The following is a 17640-nucleotide window of genomic DNA, read 5'->3' as shown; positions in this document are numbered from 1 at the left end:
GATTCATATCAACGATATTGAAATAACGCTACATTAATTATATTTATTTAGAAAACAAGATTGTCTTGAAGGAGTGGCTGCAGAACTGGAGGCGAAACAAACTCAAGATAAGATTAAGGAGGTCAGTTTATTCTCAGGTAACAAAGCATTTCACGTCGACTCCTGTAGTGAACATTACATGTGCAGATGCAACACCAAGCAGGCACACTAGTTGCTGGGTACAGACATGGTTGGTTTACTGTCAGGGCGCGTGGCGTAACGAAAAAATATTTGTGAAATTAGTGACCAAGTCGAGAGTAAATGTGGAAATAGTTTTTTTAAACTTGATGGATAACCACTTCAGCAAAGCCCAACAAACGGGACTTTTTCTATCACAAGAGCAACAGAACCTTGCTTAGCGTGAAACTCTTGTAACCGCGTGGTCAAGTACCGTCAAACAGATACGGTTGCGGTTTACTTAACCGTGAGCCTCATGTAACTGCGTGTAGCAAGAGCCGCAACGGTCATACGGTTAGTTAACATGGAAATTTCGGTCGTTATATATCAGTGCGAAGATATGACATAATACAAAGGAAAGACATTTTAACATAACACCAAAACCAAAGGTTTGCCAAAGCTTAAAGCTCGCACATCGACAAACACAAAGAAATACGGGAAAATCGACAATGACAACCGAGAAACTTCCATGAAGCACTGTCTGATTTCAACGAAAATATAGCTTATTCAACTTGCCACAATGATAACACTGGTAACATATCCATCGAGGAACTGTCATATTTATTCGAAGAAAATCAATGTTCAAAGAAACACAACTGGAAGAGAAGTGTATAAAATGGAATCGAGTAAACATTAAACATCGGGAAGAAGCGAACATTGAAATATGCAAGTTAAATAGAGAAAATGATCTTATCTTGACGGAATTTGACGTGAAACTAACGAGGATGTAAATGCTTCATTCAGCAAGTGGAGAGTAGCAAGCAACTTATCGCAGCCACTGCTCGAACAAGAACCAGCAAACAGTGAAAAGCAAAAACTCTCATCAACAAACTACATTCTGCCTTCATCAACAGTTTATTAGAAAAAATGATGTTTTATTATCTAAATTACGCATGAGTAAAGAAGGTTAATTTAAAATCTGCATCAAAATTTCGATACTGAAGAAGCTATATCAATATGTAAGGTTTTATTTATTTATTCTATTAGAGCAGTAAATAAAACTCTCTATAGGGAGATGAAGCGAGAACAAATTCAAGCACTTTTATGTAAAACAATGCAGATCATATTGAAAGGTTACACTATTAAAAAAACGGCAAACAGCGTTAAATTCACGACCAAACCTGCAATTTCCATCTCAAACATCAACATTGATCAGTAACATAAAGGAGAGTTGTTATGCAAATGTAGGTGTGGGAACGAACATTGTGTTTTTACTCGTGGAATGCTTAACGGCTCATAGAACTCAGAAATAGTCTAAAAAATTATGATAGGCTAAGATGCATGGTGCACAGAGTCAATCAATTGACGAATGTTTAATAACCTTTTGTCAAATAATTTGCAGTCATTCCAATGCTAGATTAATATCCCAGATTCTCATCAACTTCAAGGTGTCATTTGGTTATATTTTGAAATGTAAATCGCACCATTACAAAATTTTCCGCTTTCGGCGACTCCTGCTTTTAAACAGTCACGAAAGCCACCTAACTTAGGCGAGCTGAAAATAGCAAATGAAAGGGTACAATATTCAATAATGAGTGTTGAGTTTAAGTACTAGTGTTCAACACGTAAATCCTTGGTCATTCTTGACCATTGCTTGAAAAGATAGATATTAAAATAACTTTTTTCACATGAAGCACGCCTCCATGACCGATGTTCAACTAAATATGAATAAGGGACGAGAGGTCAGCCAATCAATCAAGATTTTAATCGAAATTTTACACGGAGAGCTCCATCGGATGAAAAATTGAGGTAGCAATATTACAGAAACTTGTGTCGAATACTCATTAAAAAAATTTTTTCACAAGACCGCGGCTTTTAATAAACTACAGCACTGAACATTCACACCAAGAAGTCGATACTGAAATCAAGCATTAGGAATCCAAGAAATGTCATTCCAAGCACTAAAACTTTCATCTCGAATTGTCAACGATTCAATCGCATTTGCTTAGGCTTGCCGAGTGCAGCCAGCAACAACAGACAACCAATTAACGCGTGAGGTGGTTCAATATTTCGTAGCTACGGTATACATTCTTATTGACGTTAAACTCACTGACCGCACACTTCAGTAGACAGCAATTTTGGCAGAGCTGAATACAGGTTTATTGAGATAAGGTTGATAATAAGGCAAGAAATTCATTCAACTTAGGCAATTGTAGACAGTTTCCACCACATCAAGCGTCACTCAGGCATTATTTGCATCACTCCAGATGGAAGCAAAAAAAAAACATTCGATAACGACCTGGAAAATTACAATGACTTATCCTATTTAATGGATTAATCAACTACATACCTACGTTGAATGTGTTAAGAAACGAACCACATGCATGCAAGGCGAACGTCATCATTTCAGCACAAACAACTAAACTACATGCAAATGAAAAAAAAAAAATCGAGCAAAATTTGGGCAAAATTTTTTCGCAGATGCAGCTAATATTACCAGTCCTGACATCGTCATACAGAGACTGAAGAAACACCAGGCACAGATCACAGATTTTAGGTTCTTAAATAATTTGGTTTCACTTGGCACGAAATTAAGATAATGTTGTTGGAAGGTGAACAGTTGGATTTGGGAATGGAGAATAGTGCGAGTTTCTCAGGAATTTGGAAATAATCGACACGCTAGCATCGTTATTTACCGCTTAGTCCTCAGCGTTTATTGTGTAAAAAAGTTTTCAGGGGGTGTTGATTTTGCAGAGTTGTACATTACTTGTTATGAAGACCACAAGTCAGTCTAAGCCGACACTGTCATCTTAAAGAGCTAATAAGAGGTCACAATGACATGAAAATAAAATACTAATCAGCTGAAGATGACGAGAGATTAAAAAGCTGAACCTAAAGAAGGAATCTGATATCACCGAGAATTGAAGGAAGAGCAGGAAACAGCGAACAGATTCTTAATAGAGGAACACCAATCGCTACCCGCTACAGTACGACTATAAAGAACAGTGCTAGCTTCCCTTAGCTCGTAAACAGTAGAGGAAACTGATGATAAGCAATACCGTACACTTCAACAAACAGCCATAAAGGGATTTACATTCGGCACCGATTTGGCATTCCACATTCCTCAGAAAATATTCAAAAATGTGAAACAAGGACATGAATAAAAATCCGTGATGAAGCTGGATTATAGTCGAATTCCGGCTTTTAGTTACAGTTGTAACTTGATCAGAGTCTATTATCTATAATGTTACTACATTGAATACCATCATCAGAAGTTATTATGAAAAAAAGAAGATTGATTTAATTAATTACATAAAGTGAAGAAACTTTAAAGATGTTAATAGTAATCTAAAATTACCTTATCAAAAATGTACACAAAGTGCTCCAAACTTAAATGAAAAACAGTTTGAAGATGTAAAATTTAAAGCTTATGTCAGATTTGAGATGGTAAGGAATCGAGTGGTTGAGGGGATCCCGCACAGAAAGCCTAGGGTTTAAACCTCATCATAGCAGTAAGCTTATGATAAATCGAAGTAAACGAAGCACAAACTTGCACTTCCATCATTCAATGCTCCCGTAATAGTGAACTTAATTCAAGAACAAAACAGAAAAATGTAGACTTCGATAGAGCTTTAGTGCTTTGAAATCGCTTGCCCATTTTACAAAATTACAAATAAAATCAATGTGTCTATATAATCAGGCCCATTCACTATAGTAATTCCTCCCATCCAATTTGATTGTTCGAAACTAAATCTTTAATATACAAAGCCCACAGCTTTCAAAGACTTAGCTATACATATCATTGACAAAAAGGGAAAAAAGTCCACAAGAAATGAAGCAAGATACTCGTTGCCCCAGTCCGGTAGGTCAAGACCTCCGATTGCGAGGCTCACACCACACGGCATCAAGCTCGTGCCCCGTAGGTTCCTCCCACAAAGAGTCGAACTGTGACACGGTGGGCTCGACCCACACAGCGTCCACCTCGCTAGCTGTAGGCTCCACCCAGTCAGCGTTCAGGTCCGGTACAGTCGGTTCTTGCCATAATTCACCGTGGATGTTCGTCTTGTCCCATACTTTTTTGCAGTCAATTTCTTCTTCCAATAAACGCTCCGAAGAATTTATAGTTTCGCATAACTGTTCTACGCAAGACACACTCGGGCCGTCCCACAAGCCATCACTCTCCCTAAAATTTTCCCATAATCTTTCAGTGGCATTCGACTCCACCCATAATTGTTCAGTGCCACTTGAATTTTCTAGAAGCGGCTCTTCCCACACTGCACTGAGTTCTCTGTCTGTAGGTGTGTCCCACATGGACCCCGTCCCCGCGTTTCTCCTGGTCGCCCGTGTGGTGTGGTCTTGGACCACCCGCCCCCCACGCCGCTCCATGTGCTCTTGGCTTCACAAGTCCGAGTCTGAGTCGGACATGGAGCTGATGTAGAATGTGTCTGCGATGTCCTCAAGCTCGAGCTCCAGCAGCAAGGACTGGATGGAGCCACGCAGAAGCTCCAAGCGGTGTTCGCGCTCGTCCATGAAGTCCCACAGAACCATGCTCTGCACAGTTGAAGAAAAATAAAGTCCCACAGAACCATGCTCTGCACAGTTGAAGAAAAATAAAGTCCCACAGAACCATGCTCCGCACAGTTGAGGAAAAATAAAGTCCCACAGAACCATGCTCTGCACAGTTGAACCTACATAATAACTTAACCCCACAACTGAGACCTACAGTCAGACACCGCGAGCTCAGCGGTGGGGCGCTCAGGAACAATCCCCCTAGGAGCTCGAAATCCCATACGACTTCTGACGCGCACAGACACGCAAAAACCAAAATAGTTATCGTTAGCTGTCTCAATACAAAGTTGTAATGAACGTAACACTACGCTTGCTCCTACATTACGATTTTATGGTTCAAGAATAATACTGATTTTCATTTGATTTTAATTTCGTGCAAATGCTTTGCTTTTTAATAATTACCGTCTTTGCTTCAAGCTACGCATTGTACCAGGTTTAATTTACCGTTAAGTTCTTCTACTTTATCCGCTAATATTCGAAGAATAACAACCTTGCTATAGCTTGGCTTGCTTGTACGTCCTTATTTGAAACCGTAAGTACGAGTGGACTCATCAATTCGAATTGTTCTCTGTAAAAGTTCTAACTGTGAGATCATCAAGAGAGAAATGAAATTGAAGACATTTTGTTTGTTTTGGTTCAGAGATCATATCGTAATCCATTGTGAGATAAATTAATGCTTTTTCGAGACAGAATTTCTTAAATCTTTGTCCTCACATCTGAATCGTAATTTCATAATCACTGTTTCTTGCGCACTATTCATATCTTCCATGAGGTGAGAAGGAAGAGATAAGTGCATGTGCACTGTAAAAGTGACTCATTCTTTTGATATTTTAGTCTCGCTATACTCAGCTCCCAACATTGTTGTTCTTCCAACTTAATTGCCAAACCTGACGCTAGCAATACGACTGCAGTGCGTCAACTTCTGCATTGTTATCTTGGATTCTGCGGATGCACTTCCTTCTGGCGTACAATGGAAATTGCAATCTTTTCAATGTTATCCTTCCATTTCAATTTAAAAAAGGTTATAAAAATAATACAGGCTAATATACACCAATTGCAAGTGCGTTGGCGAAAAGAAAAAATTTAAACTAATTAACTTTAAAATATTCCAATTAGTTCTAAATTATAAGAAAAGAGTCCGCTGATTACAGTTGGCCGTTTTCAGAGGAAACTAGAACTCTTACATGTACATCTAATTGAATGTAGTGTAATTCTAATTGAAAATTGATTGCCTAAAACTATGTTAAATGTATGGCGTCATCACACATGAATGGAAAGGTAGCAAAAATTATTGCACCGAAGGTAAATCAATATGCAAACAGAGAAAATTAAAAATAAATTAAATTTAAATTCTTGCCTAAGTAGTTCCATAGCACACAACAATTATTTAAGAATATACAGGTTGTTCTAAAAAATTCACGTAAAACAATTGTATATCATTTGATTTCTTCTTTGCTTTAATTATACTATCAGACTTAGGTTCATGCGAACGGCGATGTTGGACAGTTTGTCTGAAATAAATTAATGTAAAAGAGTAGCGCTAAAAACAACACGCAAGCATCACTCACCTCGAGGTGGTCGTGCAGCTCCCCGTCGGCGCCGAACTTTCGCCGGCGTCGGGGCGGGCCGACGTCCTTGATGGTGCCGTCGGCCAGCGCGTGGCGGTAGAAGCACTTGTTGCCGAATGGACACGTGCCTTCACCTTTGTTGAAGTACTTGCACTCCTTCTTGCTGCAAATACGACTCATTGAGTAATCGCAGTTAATCAACATCATATTGATCGTGGCGAAAAAAATATCATAAATTAATGAGAATATTTTTGTTCCTATTGTTTCATCTTCTTCTAAATGGCGGAATATTAAAAACAATAGCACTTATTTTTCCATAAATGAGAAAATGCGCTAAAAAGAGTTAAGTAATTATTTTACGGAATGCGTTAGAGAATGCCAAGTGACACTTCCGGTCTTCAAGTTTCAAACTATGTCCCCAGTTGCTCAGATTAAAAATTAAAATGAACATTTTCATTATCCAGTGTAACCAATATTAATTAATATTTCCTAGTTCACAAGATCACAAAATTGCAATTGTGACAGTTTAAATACAAAGCTGGGTTTTCAATTTTTAGTTTTAAGATCATTATTTTGAGTGATGCTACAGACCCAAGCGCGTCTCGGTAGCTGTCGACGAGCTTCTTCTTCTCTTCCTTGTCGCTCTCGTCGACCCAGTAGCGCGACGGCACGATGTAGTCCGACTGAATGCGACACTCGGGACACGATCTGCACATATAAAACTCAAGTCAAGACAAAACTATCACACAAAAAATATAGTAAAGAAATAGCCTTAAAAATGAACGAGTGGCAACTCCGTTAATCGTTCTGATTTTGCACATAAAAAAAGGTTTTGATAAGTAAACAGAAATCACACAAATTCTTGTTAGCAGATTCAACAAGCACATATGCATTTTAATAAAGACATAACTATAGTTTAAAATATTAATACAATTAGATCATTTGAACTGACATACATGATCTAAAAGGAAGCCGATTTCTGGTCGATGGTTTGGGGATGCAGCATCAGAAATTGCCTTTAATTGACAAACCTTATAATTTTATTCTCGAACTGCTTAGACTGGCGCCACTTCCTGATGCAGTCCAGGCAGAAGATATGGGAACAGTTGGGCAGGATACCAAAGCGTCGTTGTGAAGGCAGGCTTCGTTCCATGACAGTGTCCATGCAGATGCCGCACTGCTTGTCCTGCGACCGAGCTACGGCGAACGAGTGCTCCATGTCCGCCTCGATGACATTGGCACACTCCTGTGCCACATTGTTGAGAAATTTTGGCAAATGCACATGAAATTAATCAAAAATATTGTGAGTTAATGTGCAGTGAGGAATCTAAACAGTTCACGAGTTTGGAAACTGGTCAAATATAATGATTTCCTTACACCAGTATTTACCAAAGAGAAGTAAGCGTATGGTCAATTAATATCATTAGTTTAGTAAACCCTCAAGCAATGCGAGAATAAACAAATGACCGAAAATTACCAAAGAATTTTTTCAAAGTATATCAGTACCCGAGTTTTCTAACCCTTTTGGAGTGCACAACCATAACAATTATCGTGTCAGGAAATTAGCAGCATCTGAAATTTTATTCCATTTCCAATGGAGCTATAAGGAGCACAGCTCCGTACCTTGGCATGTTCCTTCCTCTGCTCAGGGTTGCGAGGGTCCAGACACGCCAGTTGGCAGAGGTCACAAACTTGGCCATGTATGTAAGGGCACTGGTCCATCAAATGGCAGGTGAGGTGGATCATGAAGAAAGGACACAAGTCGCTCGGAGACCCGCCAGGGATGAACCCAGTGATGGTCGTACTCGACCCTGTCATGCTGCTGCTGTTTGACGCATCATTAGCACCACCCACCACGTTCGCCCAGCTCATAACTAAAAAAATAAAGAAGATAAGTTTAATAACTAAATAACCATTGAGTTTGAGAAAGTTTCTCATGAATTAAGAAATAACCAGCTTCTAACGAGGTAATTTTGAAAACGTAGCATGGGTTTTCGATATTTGGGCAGTAATTAACTGAGTTCACAATTGAATTTTCACTAGACGCTATAAAATGACTAATAACTAGATAAGAATCTCCCACTTACATAACATGTTCTCAATGTACCTTTAATATAATAGATTGAAGGTACAGAAATATGAAATTAATTAAATTCTTCGAATCTGTTTTGTCTAAGTAAGCAATTAATTTAGCCATCATGTCCTCACCCTCTTTCACAGGAGGAGGCTGTAAGTTCCTGGGAACAAATTCCGGCGCATCGGCCCAGCTAGAAGCAGGCAGCTGTACAGGGCCAAGTTTCTTCTTGCCAGCAGCGGAGTTTGATGCCACGAGACTAGAACTTTTATTATTTACAGGCGTCTCACCGACACTTCGACCTTTGTTTGTTGTATTGGCAGAGGTAACTTGAGTAGCTTTAGGTCCATTGTCAGCTTTGGTGGAAGAGTTTGTGTTGGATGTGGACTCGACATTGCCGGTTTCATTTGCCCTAGAAGTTGTTGCTACAGATGAGGTAGGATTGGAGTTGGGATGGCTGTAGCTGGTCCCTGCTCGTTTGTTGGACAATACAGTCATGTTTGAATTAACCGAGTGATTACGATGGCGGTGATAAGATGTTGATGGATTAATGGAGGGTCCATCGGAGGTAGATGCTTGAGATACTTGGCTATTATTTTCTGATGAACTCGAGTTAGGGTACTGGCAGTTTTGGTGCGAAAAATTTCCAGACTGCTGAGCTACATGTCTGGCGGCTAAGTAGGGGCATGTTGGTGTGACTGAGAAGCTGTACAGCGGCGCTGGTGGTGCTGTCATAGCAGCAGCAGTGTCAACCTGTGACTCTTGTCTTTGACTGTAACACACATCATAATTGCCATTACTTAATAATTATATATAATTTATGACTAAAAACAACAAACACCAGTTACGAATAAAACTGTGAATTATAATTAGCTCGATCAGCCTGATTTTAGTTTCAATTAATCCAAAAAGTAACTGATTCTAAAATTAGAATTAAAATAGAAGATAGAGACAAGTACATGCAGTTAGACCCATAATAATCTACTAACCTAAATGGTGTTTGCACATGGTTGGTAGATTTCTTCACATCCAGTCTCGCCGTTTGCTGGTGACGGTTAGGTTGACTATTTCTGTTGGGTCTGCAATGGTCATACCTGGAAAATAGTAGAAAGTTTATCATAAATGGAAATCAATTCATACTTTCATATATCAATTTCATATTTTAGCTAAGGGATCATGTCAAATCTATTATCAAGCTCATCATATATTTCTAGATGGAAGCAAAACTTATTGCATTAAGGTAAATGAACATGCAGATTGAGAAAATGAAGACGTATACAATTTGACTTCTTGCTTATGTAGAGGCAAGACAGTCATAGCAGCTGGTAAAAATTCATGCTTCATTTAACTTATATAGAAGAATTTAATTGCAACATAATTTGATAGAATTTTCTGCATTAAAAAATAATTACCAACTATACATTCTTTTTTCATACAAGGTTAGTCATGAGGAAGATAATAAGAAATCACCAACTATTTGAAAAATTTTGACCAACTCATCAAGTTGGTCAAAAATATGTCATGAGCAATCAAGATTTTAACCTGGAAAACAAGTTAACACATTAATGCCGAGAATTGTTTTCTAAAATTGTGTGTCTAAAATTTTCGAGAATTGTGTCTAAAATTTTTGAATATTATCACTTGTGATGGTAATAAATAAAAAATAGGTTCAAATATTTATTTTTCATTCTATGTGAAAAATTATAGCTTGGTCCCACCATTTTGCACCAGGCAAAACATTTCATGATCTTAATGACTTTGGAAACATTACTGTATTGTGCAAACTAGTTGAAACAGTGGCTGAAATAACAATTATTTGCCCCATTGAAGGTTTATTTTAAAATACATGCCAATGGTACAAAATATGATACAATTAATAAGAGATATGACCTACGTTTGCTTTTAAAAGTATTTGAGCACGATTTGGCGTGGATTCAACCAAAGTTGAACACATTTTAGTAACTTGCTCATCATGTTACCAGGTTTTAACTACAGCACAAATTAGCTTTGCCATTGTTGAACAGTCTTCTTTCAAGAGTATTTCTTTGCTTACAGCCCATAAGTTTTCAATGGGATTGATGTCTGGAGAATTTCCAGGCCAGTATAAAATCTCCAGTCTACTTTCTTCAAAGAATATGCGCATATTACGTGAAGTATGGCATGGTGCGTGATCCTGCTGAAAAAATGGCATCTCCAACAGGAAAGGCCCTAGTCACATTAGGAAGCAAATGACCCTCCAAAATAGCCTTGTATGTATCATTATTCATCATTCCCTCTAAATTAATGAGTCATCCAAGGCCTATAGCACTAAAACTACCCCAAAATATCTTCTTAGGCAGATGTTTGGGAGGTGGCATTTATCAGCAGGATAACGCACCATGGCATACTTCATGTAAAATTCTTTGAGGAAAGTGGACAGGAGATTTTAGACTGGCCTGGAAATTCTCCAGACATTAATCCCATTAAAAACTTATGGGCTATAATCAAGCAAAGACTACTGAAAGAAGACTGTTTGACAATGGCAAAGCTAATTTGTGTTGTAATTAAGACCTGGTATCATGATGAGCAAGTGACTAAAATGTGATCAACTTTGGTCAAATCCATGCCAAATTGTGTTCAAATGCTTTTAAAAGCAAACGTAGGTCATATCTCCTATTAATTATATCATATTTTGTACCATTGGCACGTTTTTTAAAATAAAACTTCAATGTGGCAAATAAATGTGTTATTTCAACCACTGTCCCAACTAATTTGCACAATACTGTATATCAAGTATATATACCGTAATACCTTAGACAGCATTAAAAGTACTCACTTTATCGACAAAATTCTGCATCTAACTCATAAATAATATATTTTATGACGAATTACTGACCTTTCCCTCTATGATATCAAGCCATCATGGCTGAAACCTGGTTCATACAATCTTTGAATGTTAACTAAACAGGGAGTAGTTGGCGCAGCAGAACCTAACATTGCCAGAACATGCACAAGATGTTATCAAACCTACGGTACACATCCACTTGTATATTTATTTGATCATACAATTTTATTATAAATTCATTTTCCCGCTGATTCCATTTGGAACCTCTCAGCATTAATGGGTTTTAAGTTGCTATTGAATTATTTTCTGATTATAAATTAAGGAGAACATAACTCAAATAAAATAACTCCTAAACAATTACATTTCATGAGCATAAGAAGAATGGCTTAGATCTATGAAGGAGTAACATTTACCTGCATTCTCTTCCATATGAGCAATGTCCTGCAGCATAGTAACGGCACACCAGGGATGGCTGGTGTGAGCGGTCATGAGAGAAGCTGCAGTTGCTGCCTTCCTTGCATGCGCCATGCATGAAATATCTGCAAAATACTAGAAGCATCAGCAACAGCTAGCTGGAAATTGAGCTTCAAAATGGTCACCTGAATTTATCCCTACAGGTAATTTCTGGGTTATACTTTGTTTTCAGAGTTGAGAAAGCAATTTGTGTTAGCCGAGTTCAATATGGTAATTATTATCACAGAAACAGGTAACCCAACATCCCAAGCAATCACAGCCAAAATTTATTTTTAGAATGTTCACCTCTAAATGCATTTTTTCAAAATTTGAGGCCCATTTTTCACATCAGAGAGCATGACAAAGTCAAAACCCTGATTGCCTCAGGTTATCATGTCATGCTACAACCTTGTGTTCAATCATTTCTGCTCTCCATCTGGTTAATTATTTTTTCAACACTCTCCGTTTTGCATATGCTGCAATTATTTTACAGGCTTTAATATAAATTGTATCCTATAAATGCAGTCTTCAAAACACAATTCTGAACACAATTCTTTTACAAATTTTTAGAATGAAATAACCAAATTCCAGGTCACAAGCAGAGCCATTTCTGCAAACAATTCCAACAGCCCAATATTGTGGTGATGAAATACAAAGTCATTCACACATGCATGTACCAAAAAATGTGTGCATCTTTATTGCTGATGTATGTGCATCTTCATTATTTCATCATGGGTTTCTTTCTTTAGATATAATACTTCCAATAATTTTTTTATCTCATTGTCTGGAAGTTCATTGCCTGCCACTGCAAAACTTTATGAATGAGACACATGAGCACAGCAGAAAGCTTGAGTCCCACCTCTGTAGTACCTCCAACCTGTGAAATACTAATGTGGTGCGTCAGACAAGACACACTTCACAGCCAACACGCTGAGCAGTTAACTCAGCGGTAAAAGTTTATACAAAGTTTGCTAAATGGACTCCCTAATTTTTGTAGATCAAAAGAGCTAAAAAATTATTGATTTGACACCAAGAACAGATCACAGTTGAAGAGTGATTAAAAAACATTTTCTGTGATTTGTACTTGTTTTTCCTTCATTGATGATATTACCATACCAATTTTTCATTGATAAAAACTATTTTATCCATTCTATACCTGACGCTTTAAAAAAAAAACTTCCTTGCCATTGGCAAACGACCATGTCCACTGCAAGCTTCACATCAGCAGCCATATATATAGCATTTCCTCCATAAGCTTAAGGGGACCATCTAACCTCCAGTAAAACTTCTACATTTATCATCCGATCATGCTGAAATTTCATACGCATACGTAAAATATAAAATAAAAACACTATTTGCCCATATAATTTTTTTAGAAAAATGAAAGTAAACATGAAATTTATAGAAAATGGCCAAAAAGGGGTACTTTACTTTTTAGGTATCTCCTCCTACAAATATCGTGCTACAACATCAAAACGCGTATCATTCTATTTTTAGCTAAATTATCTAGCGGCTTTATCGTTCCAATTTTTCATTTTCCCCATTTTTTTATGCACGTTTTTCCCATTTTTCCACTTTGTCCCTGCCCTCCCCCCTTCCACCCATATTTAAGACAAACCATGCACAAATTCAAAAAAAAGGATGATAGAGTCGATAGGTATGGTCTTTACAAATCGAATGATATGTCTCTCATTGCTGTAGCTTGAAAACTCTAGGAGGAGATAAGTTTGCCGTAAGAGAGGTTTTCATGTTTTCAAACTTTTCAGTAGGGGCGAAAAACCGCGGTGCGCTATGTAAAGGCATGTGACGTAGCTTAGATAATGGAAGTAAGCGTTATCTCACTTCAAAGTCAGTAAGCGGTGCATAGGACGACTACATCAACACCTTTCCGCATGGTGGCTGAATGATAACTGAGCTGCAGGTCCAGTGATAGCCATTTTATATGGCTTGGCCATAATTATCCCCATAGACTTTTGCGAAGGGACCTCACCACCCTTCCCCCTTTCAGGATCTGTCCTGAATGCATAAATCAACGTACAGAGATGGTTCTAGTACCGTTCAACGCGGCAGAAAGTAAGCTTTAAGATGAGCTTAAAAAACCAGAGAAGCCAAACATTTTTATTTTTAGGGTAGACACTCCCCTTAAGCAAAATTCTTCGTCATTAAACAATTTTTTTGTAATTTTGTTAAATAGAGCCTATACTATCCAAGGTTCTACTGTAAATGCATTTTTAGGTATGTCCCAGAGTATTACCCCAGTCCCCAGGTGGGAGTCTCTTACTACCATGTCTTGCAGAAATGGCCACATTTTGTTTTTGATTGAGGTATGCAAATTCAATCAATAAAGCTTTAAAGCCAACACATCTGCAAAATTTTTTCATGCAAAATTTTTCTATGTGGCAAATATTTTTTTAATACAGACTTCAGCAGAAGTACTTTTCAAAATATTACTTTTAAACATTTTTTTCAGGTATTTTTTAGTACTAGTAAATGTACAATTTCTTAGCTTCCTTTATACCACATAGATAGAAAAAAAATGGAAGTTTTTGCCAATATTTTCAATTTTGCAATATTTTAGTTTTGCTGCTATAATTTACCCCATGGCCTAGGACTGTCCCGACTTACCCAGCCATCCCTTATTACCCAGTTTGATGGTACACTGCTCTAGCTGAAATTCCCTTGACATCCAATTGGAAAAGTCATACTTTTTCTGAAAAATTGCAGCTCTGATATCATATAATTTTAGTAGGTATGAAATCTCATGACTCTAATGTCATGTATTTTTATTTGATTGAAAAAAATGCACTTTGCAAACATGTCATTCCGTAAAATTTTCAACTACTGCAGTACTTCAACACTCCTGCCAAAATATCCTGCATAACATCATGATGAGTCAACCCAAGACCTTTTGTTGAAGATCTCATAGTCCATGGTCAGGAAGATGTGCCTGGTGCGCGGGAATTTATTTTGTCATTTTAACGACCTGCGCAGTGCGCCGTACTATGTTGGTAAAAAAATGTGCCATGCGCCGTACTTTAGAAAGCTAAAATAGTTCTACTATTTTAGTCGACAATATACGCGAGTATATTGACTACGCGAGTCAAACTGACAATAATAAAATGTAAGACATGTCCGGGTTACTTCTGACTCTTCCGGTTGTCCGCCTTGTTGGATACGGAATGTACGGTAATCATAAACTGCGGCTGTTATACATACGAAATGTAAACAGACGGTGTTCAGTGTTGCCATATGACTTTGGAGAAAATTTATTCTAAAATAAAGATGGCCGGGATTGCGCGAACACGTGCGCAAAGATAATCAATTTTCATTACATTGCGGTGTGCGCCAACTGTGCACAGCAATAGCTTAAAAAAAGTGAAAATGCGCGGGAAAATTCACCGAAAACATACATCATCCTGAGTGTGGCTCATAGTTGAGGTTATGTGACTTATGTCAGACATGGTCAGAGCAGTCAAACTGCCTTATCATGTGTTCAGTTGCCAATAAAGTAAAGACAAATGTTATTTGTTGCAGTTTCTAGGGTAAAATTAGAGATTTGGGTAACATGTGCACAGGACTTTGTAAACAAGTTTGCGGCTTGTAAATGGCTCTTTATGGCCAAGATATGAAATTCACGGATTGAAGAAATGGAATCACAGCTGGCAAATCCATAAAACCACAGCTCAAAAAATCTAGTTGCGGTTCAGAGAGTAGATATTTTCATCACAAGCTTGACATTAGTTTTTATTGAAATTCTTGTAATATGCTATCAAGGCATGCAAAACTTCCGTTGCCAAAATCAATGACTCTGGCCTTAGTGTTTGCAAAACAGCCAAAAACTGGAATATCATCCAAAATTTTCTTAAGATTATGGGCAAAACAATTGTTTTACAGTCATTTTTGAAAACTGCAGGTAAAAATAGTCTGTTTTCTTTAATTTTCACTGAAGAAAATTTAAAATGGGAACAGCCACTGAATGGACAAAATTGGTCAGATTCACAGGTGTTTTTGTCCAATTCATAGGTGTTTTTGCCCAGTTTTCCAGTTGAAGCCTTGAAGGGTTTGCAGAGTAGAGATTTTTATGCTTGTAATCAGACATGGATTCCACCTTAGAAAATGATTGACAAAAATTTGAAAAATATTAGCATCTTGACAAAAAAAGGGTATTATTGCAGATTAACTACATCCAAAAAAAAGGGTGTTTTTTTTTAATTATATGTTTTTTGGGGTGTAGATTACGAATCTGAAATCCATTTTTGGCGGTCGGCATCGGAAAACCGATTTTTTTCGCGACTTACTAACATGGAGTCGGAAAAAAATCGGTTTTCCGATGCCGACCGCCAAAAATGGATTTCAGATTCGTAATCTACACCCTAAAAAACATATAATTCAAAAAAAAAACACCCTTTTTTTTGGATGTAGTTAACCTGCAATAATACCAAAAAAAGCAACATGAAACAGTTTGAAATCCAGCCTGGTCACTTTTTCAATGCAAAAATGTTAGGCTAGTCATGTTATGAATTTGCTTTTAAGATTGAGATATAAGCTACCTAATTTGTAATATTGCATAGAATTTTCTAAAAATGGCTAGCATGAAAGTGGTTCCAAATTATATTTTAAAAATTTGCAGGCTACAGATTTGGGAGAATTTCACAATGAACACATTTACACAGGAATTTGGTCTTATTTACAGACTGAAGGGAAGGATCTAAAAAAATCTCTGTATTGCCACTATCAAATTGACAGCCTCATCCCTCATGACAGCCTTGACAGGTAGCTCCAGTCCAGTATAATTCCCCTAGTTTGAGTCTTTGAGATAATAATGGCACTTTAGAAATAGAATCATTCAATAAAGCCATCTTGACCTTGAATTGGAATCCACACATAACATTATGTCCAATCACAATAATCAATTAACAGAAACATGTAAATTGATATACACTCTCTGTTTAGAGTGGCATCTGTTACCAATACATTGATAACCTGCATTCTTTTGGAGTCTTGGACTCAGAAGTGTGAGGCCTTGCCTGGCCCTGGATTCATTTAATCAAAAATACAGCATGTTCTTTCATATATAAAAAGATATAAATAAACTCAGACTAGATTATTGATTAGGATAAACAAATAGACTGCAAAAAAGCAAAACAAATCAATGAGTACTTAACTCACCGACAAAGTACATTTTCCTGCACTGTACTCCAGCCTGTAGCCATTCTTGTAAGCCGTGAACAGCTGAGCAGCCAGACTCTCACCAAAACAGTTCCAACATTTGTTTCGACGTAACAAATAATTTCTGACGAAATTCTATGTGGCCCAACAATTCCAATTACTCTCAAAGCAAAATTATTGAAAATTTTTAATTTCATTTAGGGAATGCAAAATGTAATAGCACAATGATTTTCATAGAATACTGAATTCCCTTTGACTTTTTACTTCTATAAAAAATCAATTTTAAAATCTAAAAACAATATTTTGTGTATTTATATGCAAATTTGCTTCAGGTTAAACAAGTTGAACTTACTATTTGATAATCCCAACTACGCATAGGCCAACCGCACTACAAAATTGTGTTAACAGGTAAAAGAACAAAAGATATCTTACTTCAGAAAGTCGACTTCCAAATAAACAGTATAATATAATCACATCGAATTATTAAACAGATATTTACTGTAATTTCGATTACGATCTCAAAGCCCAAATTGAAATTATTATTATTGAAATCGTAAATGTAGAGATAAATAAATCTGATAAGTGATAAACAACAAAGGAAGGGAACATAGAGCAAAATATGAGCGAATTTTTATAACGATTATAAATGTGCGACACGCAAAGATAAACGGTCAACGATTTTAGATATCTTTTCTTGTCAGCAGCCAGCCTATATATAACTTTTCTGGCCAAATCTTGGTAACCCGTCGACCACGTATCGTTAATTGATGTAAAAATCTGAAATAATTCCGTCCACAAATTACTGTTATTATCTACTTATTTTTTCA

General features: G+C 37.1%; 1 protein-coding gene across 1 annotated transcript; it reads right to left on the bottom strand.

The window, feature by feature from the left end:
* Positions 1 to 108: 108 nt before the first annotated feature.
* LOC108668957 (probable E3 ubiquitin-protein ligase makorin-1) lies at positions 109 to 16977 on the bottom strand. Its single transcript, XM_018156229.2, has 9 exons — positions 16814 to 16977; positions 11605 to 11730; positions 9357 to 9461; positions 8502 to 9139; positions 7917 to 8167; positions 7325 to 7539; positions 6885 to 7001; positions 6294 to 6456; positions 109 to 4707 (listed from the first exon to the last, which is right to left on the bottom strand). Exons 1-9 carry the CDS (start codon positions 16855 to 16857, stop codon positions 4555 to 4557), a joined length of 1812 nt encoding a protein of 603 aa, XP_018011718.1. The 5' UTR covers positions 16858 to 16977; the 3' UTR covers positions 109 to 4554.
* Positions 16978 to 17640: the final 663 nt, after the last annotated feature.

This window comes from Hyalella azteca, unplaced genomic scaffold (assembly GCF_000764305.2).
Source record: "Hyalella azteca isolate HAZT.00-mixed unplaced genomic scaffold, Hazt_2.0.2 contig5386, whole genome shotgun sequence".
Lineage (NCBI taxonomy): Eukaryota > Metazoa > Arthropoda > Malacostraca > Amphipoda > Hyalellidae > Hyalella > Hyalella azteca.
This window is presented reverse-complemented; position numbering and strand designations above follow the sequence as displayed.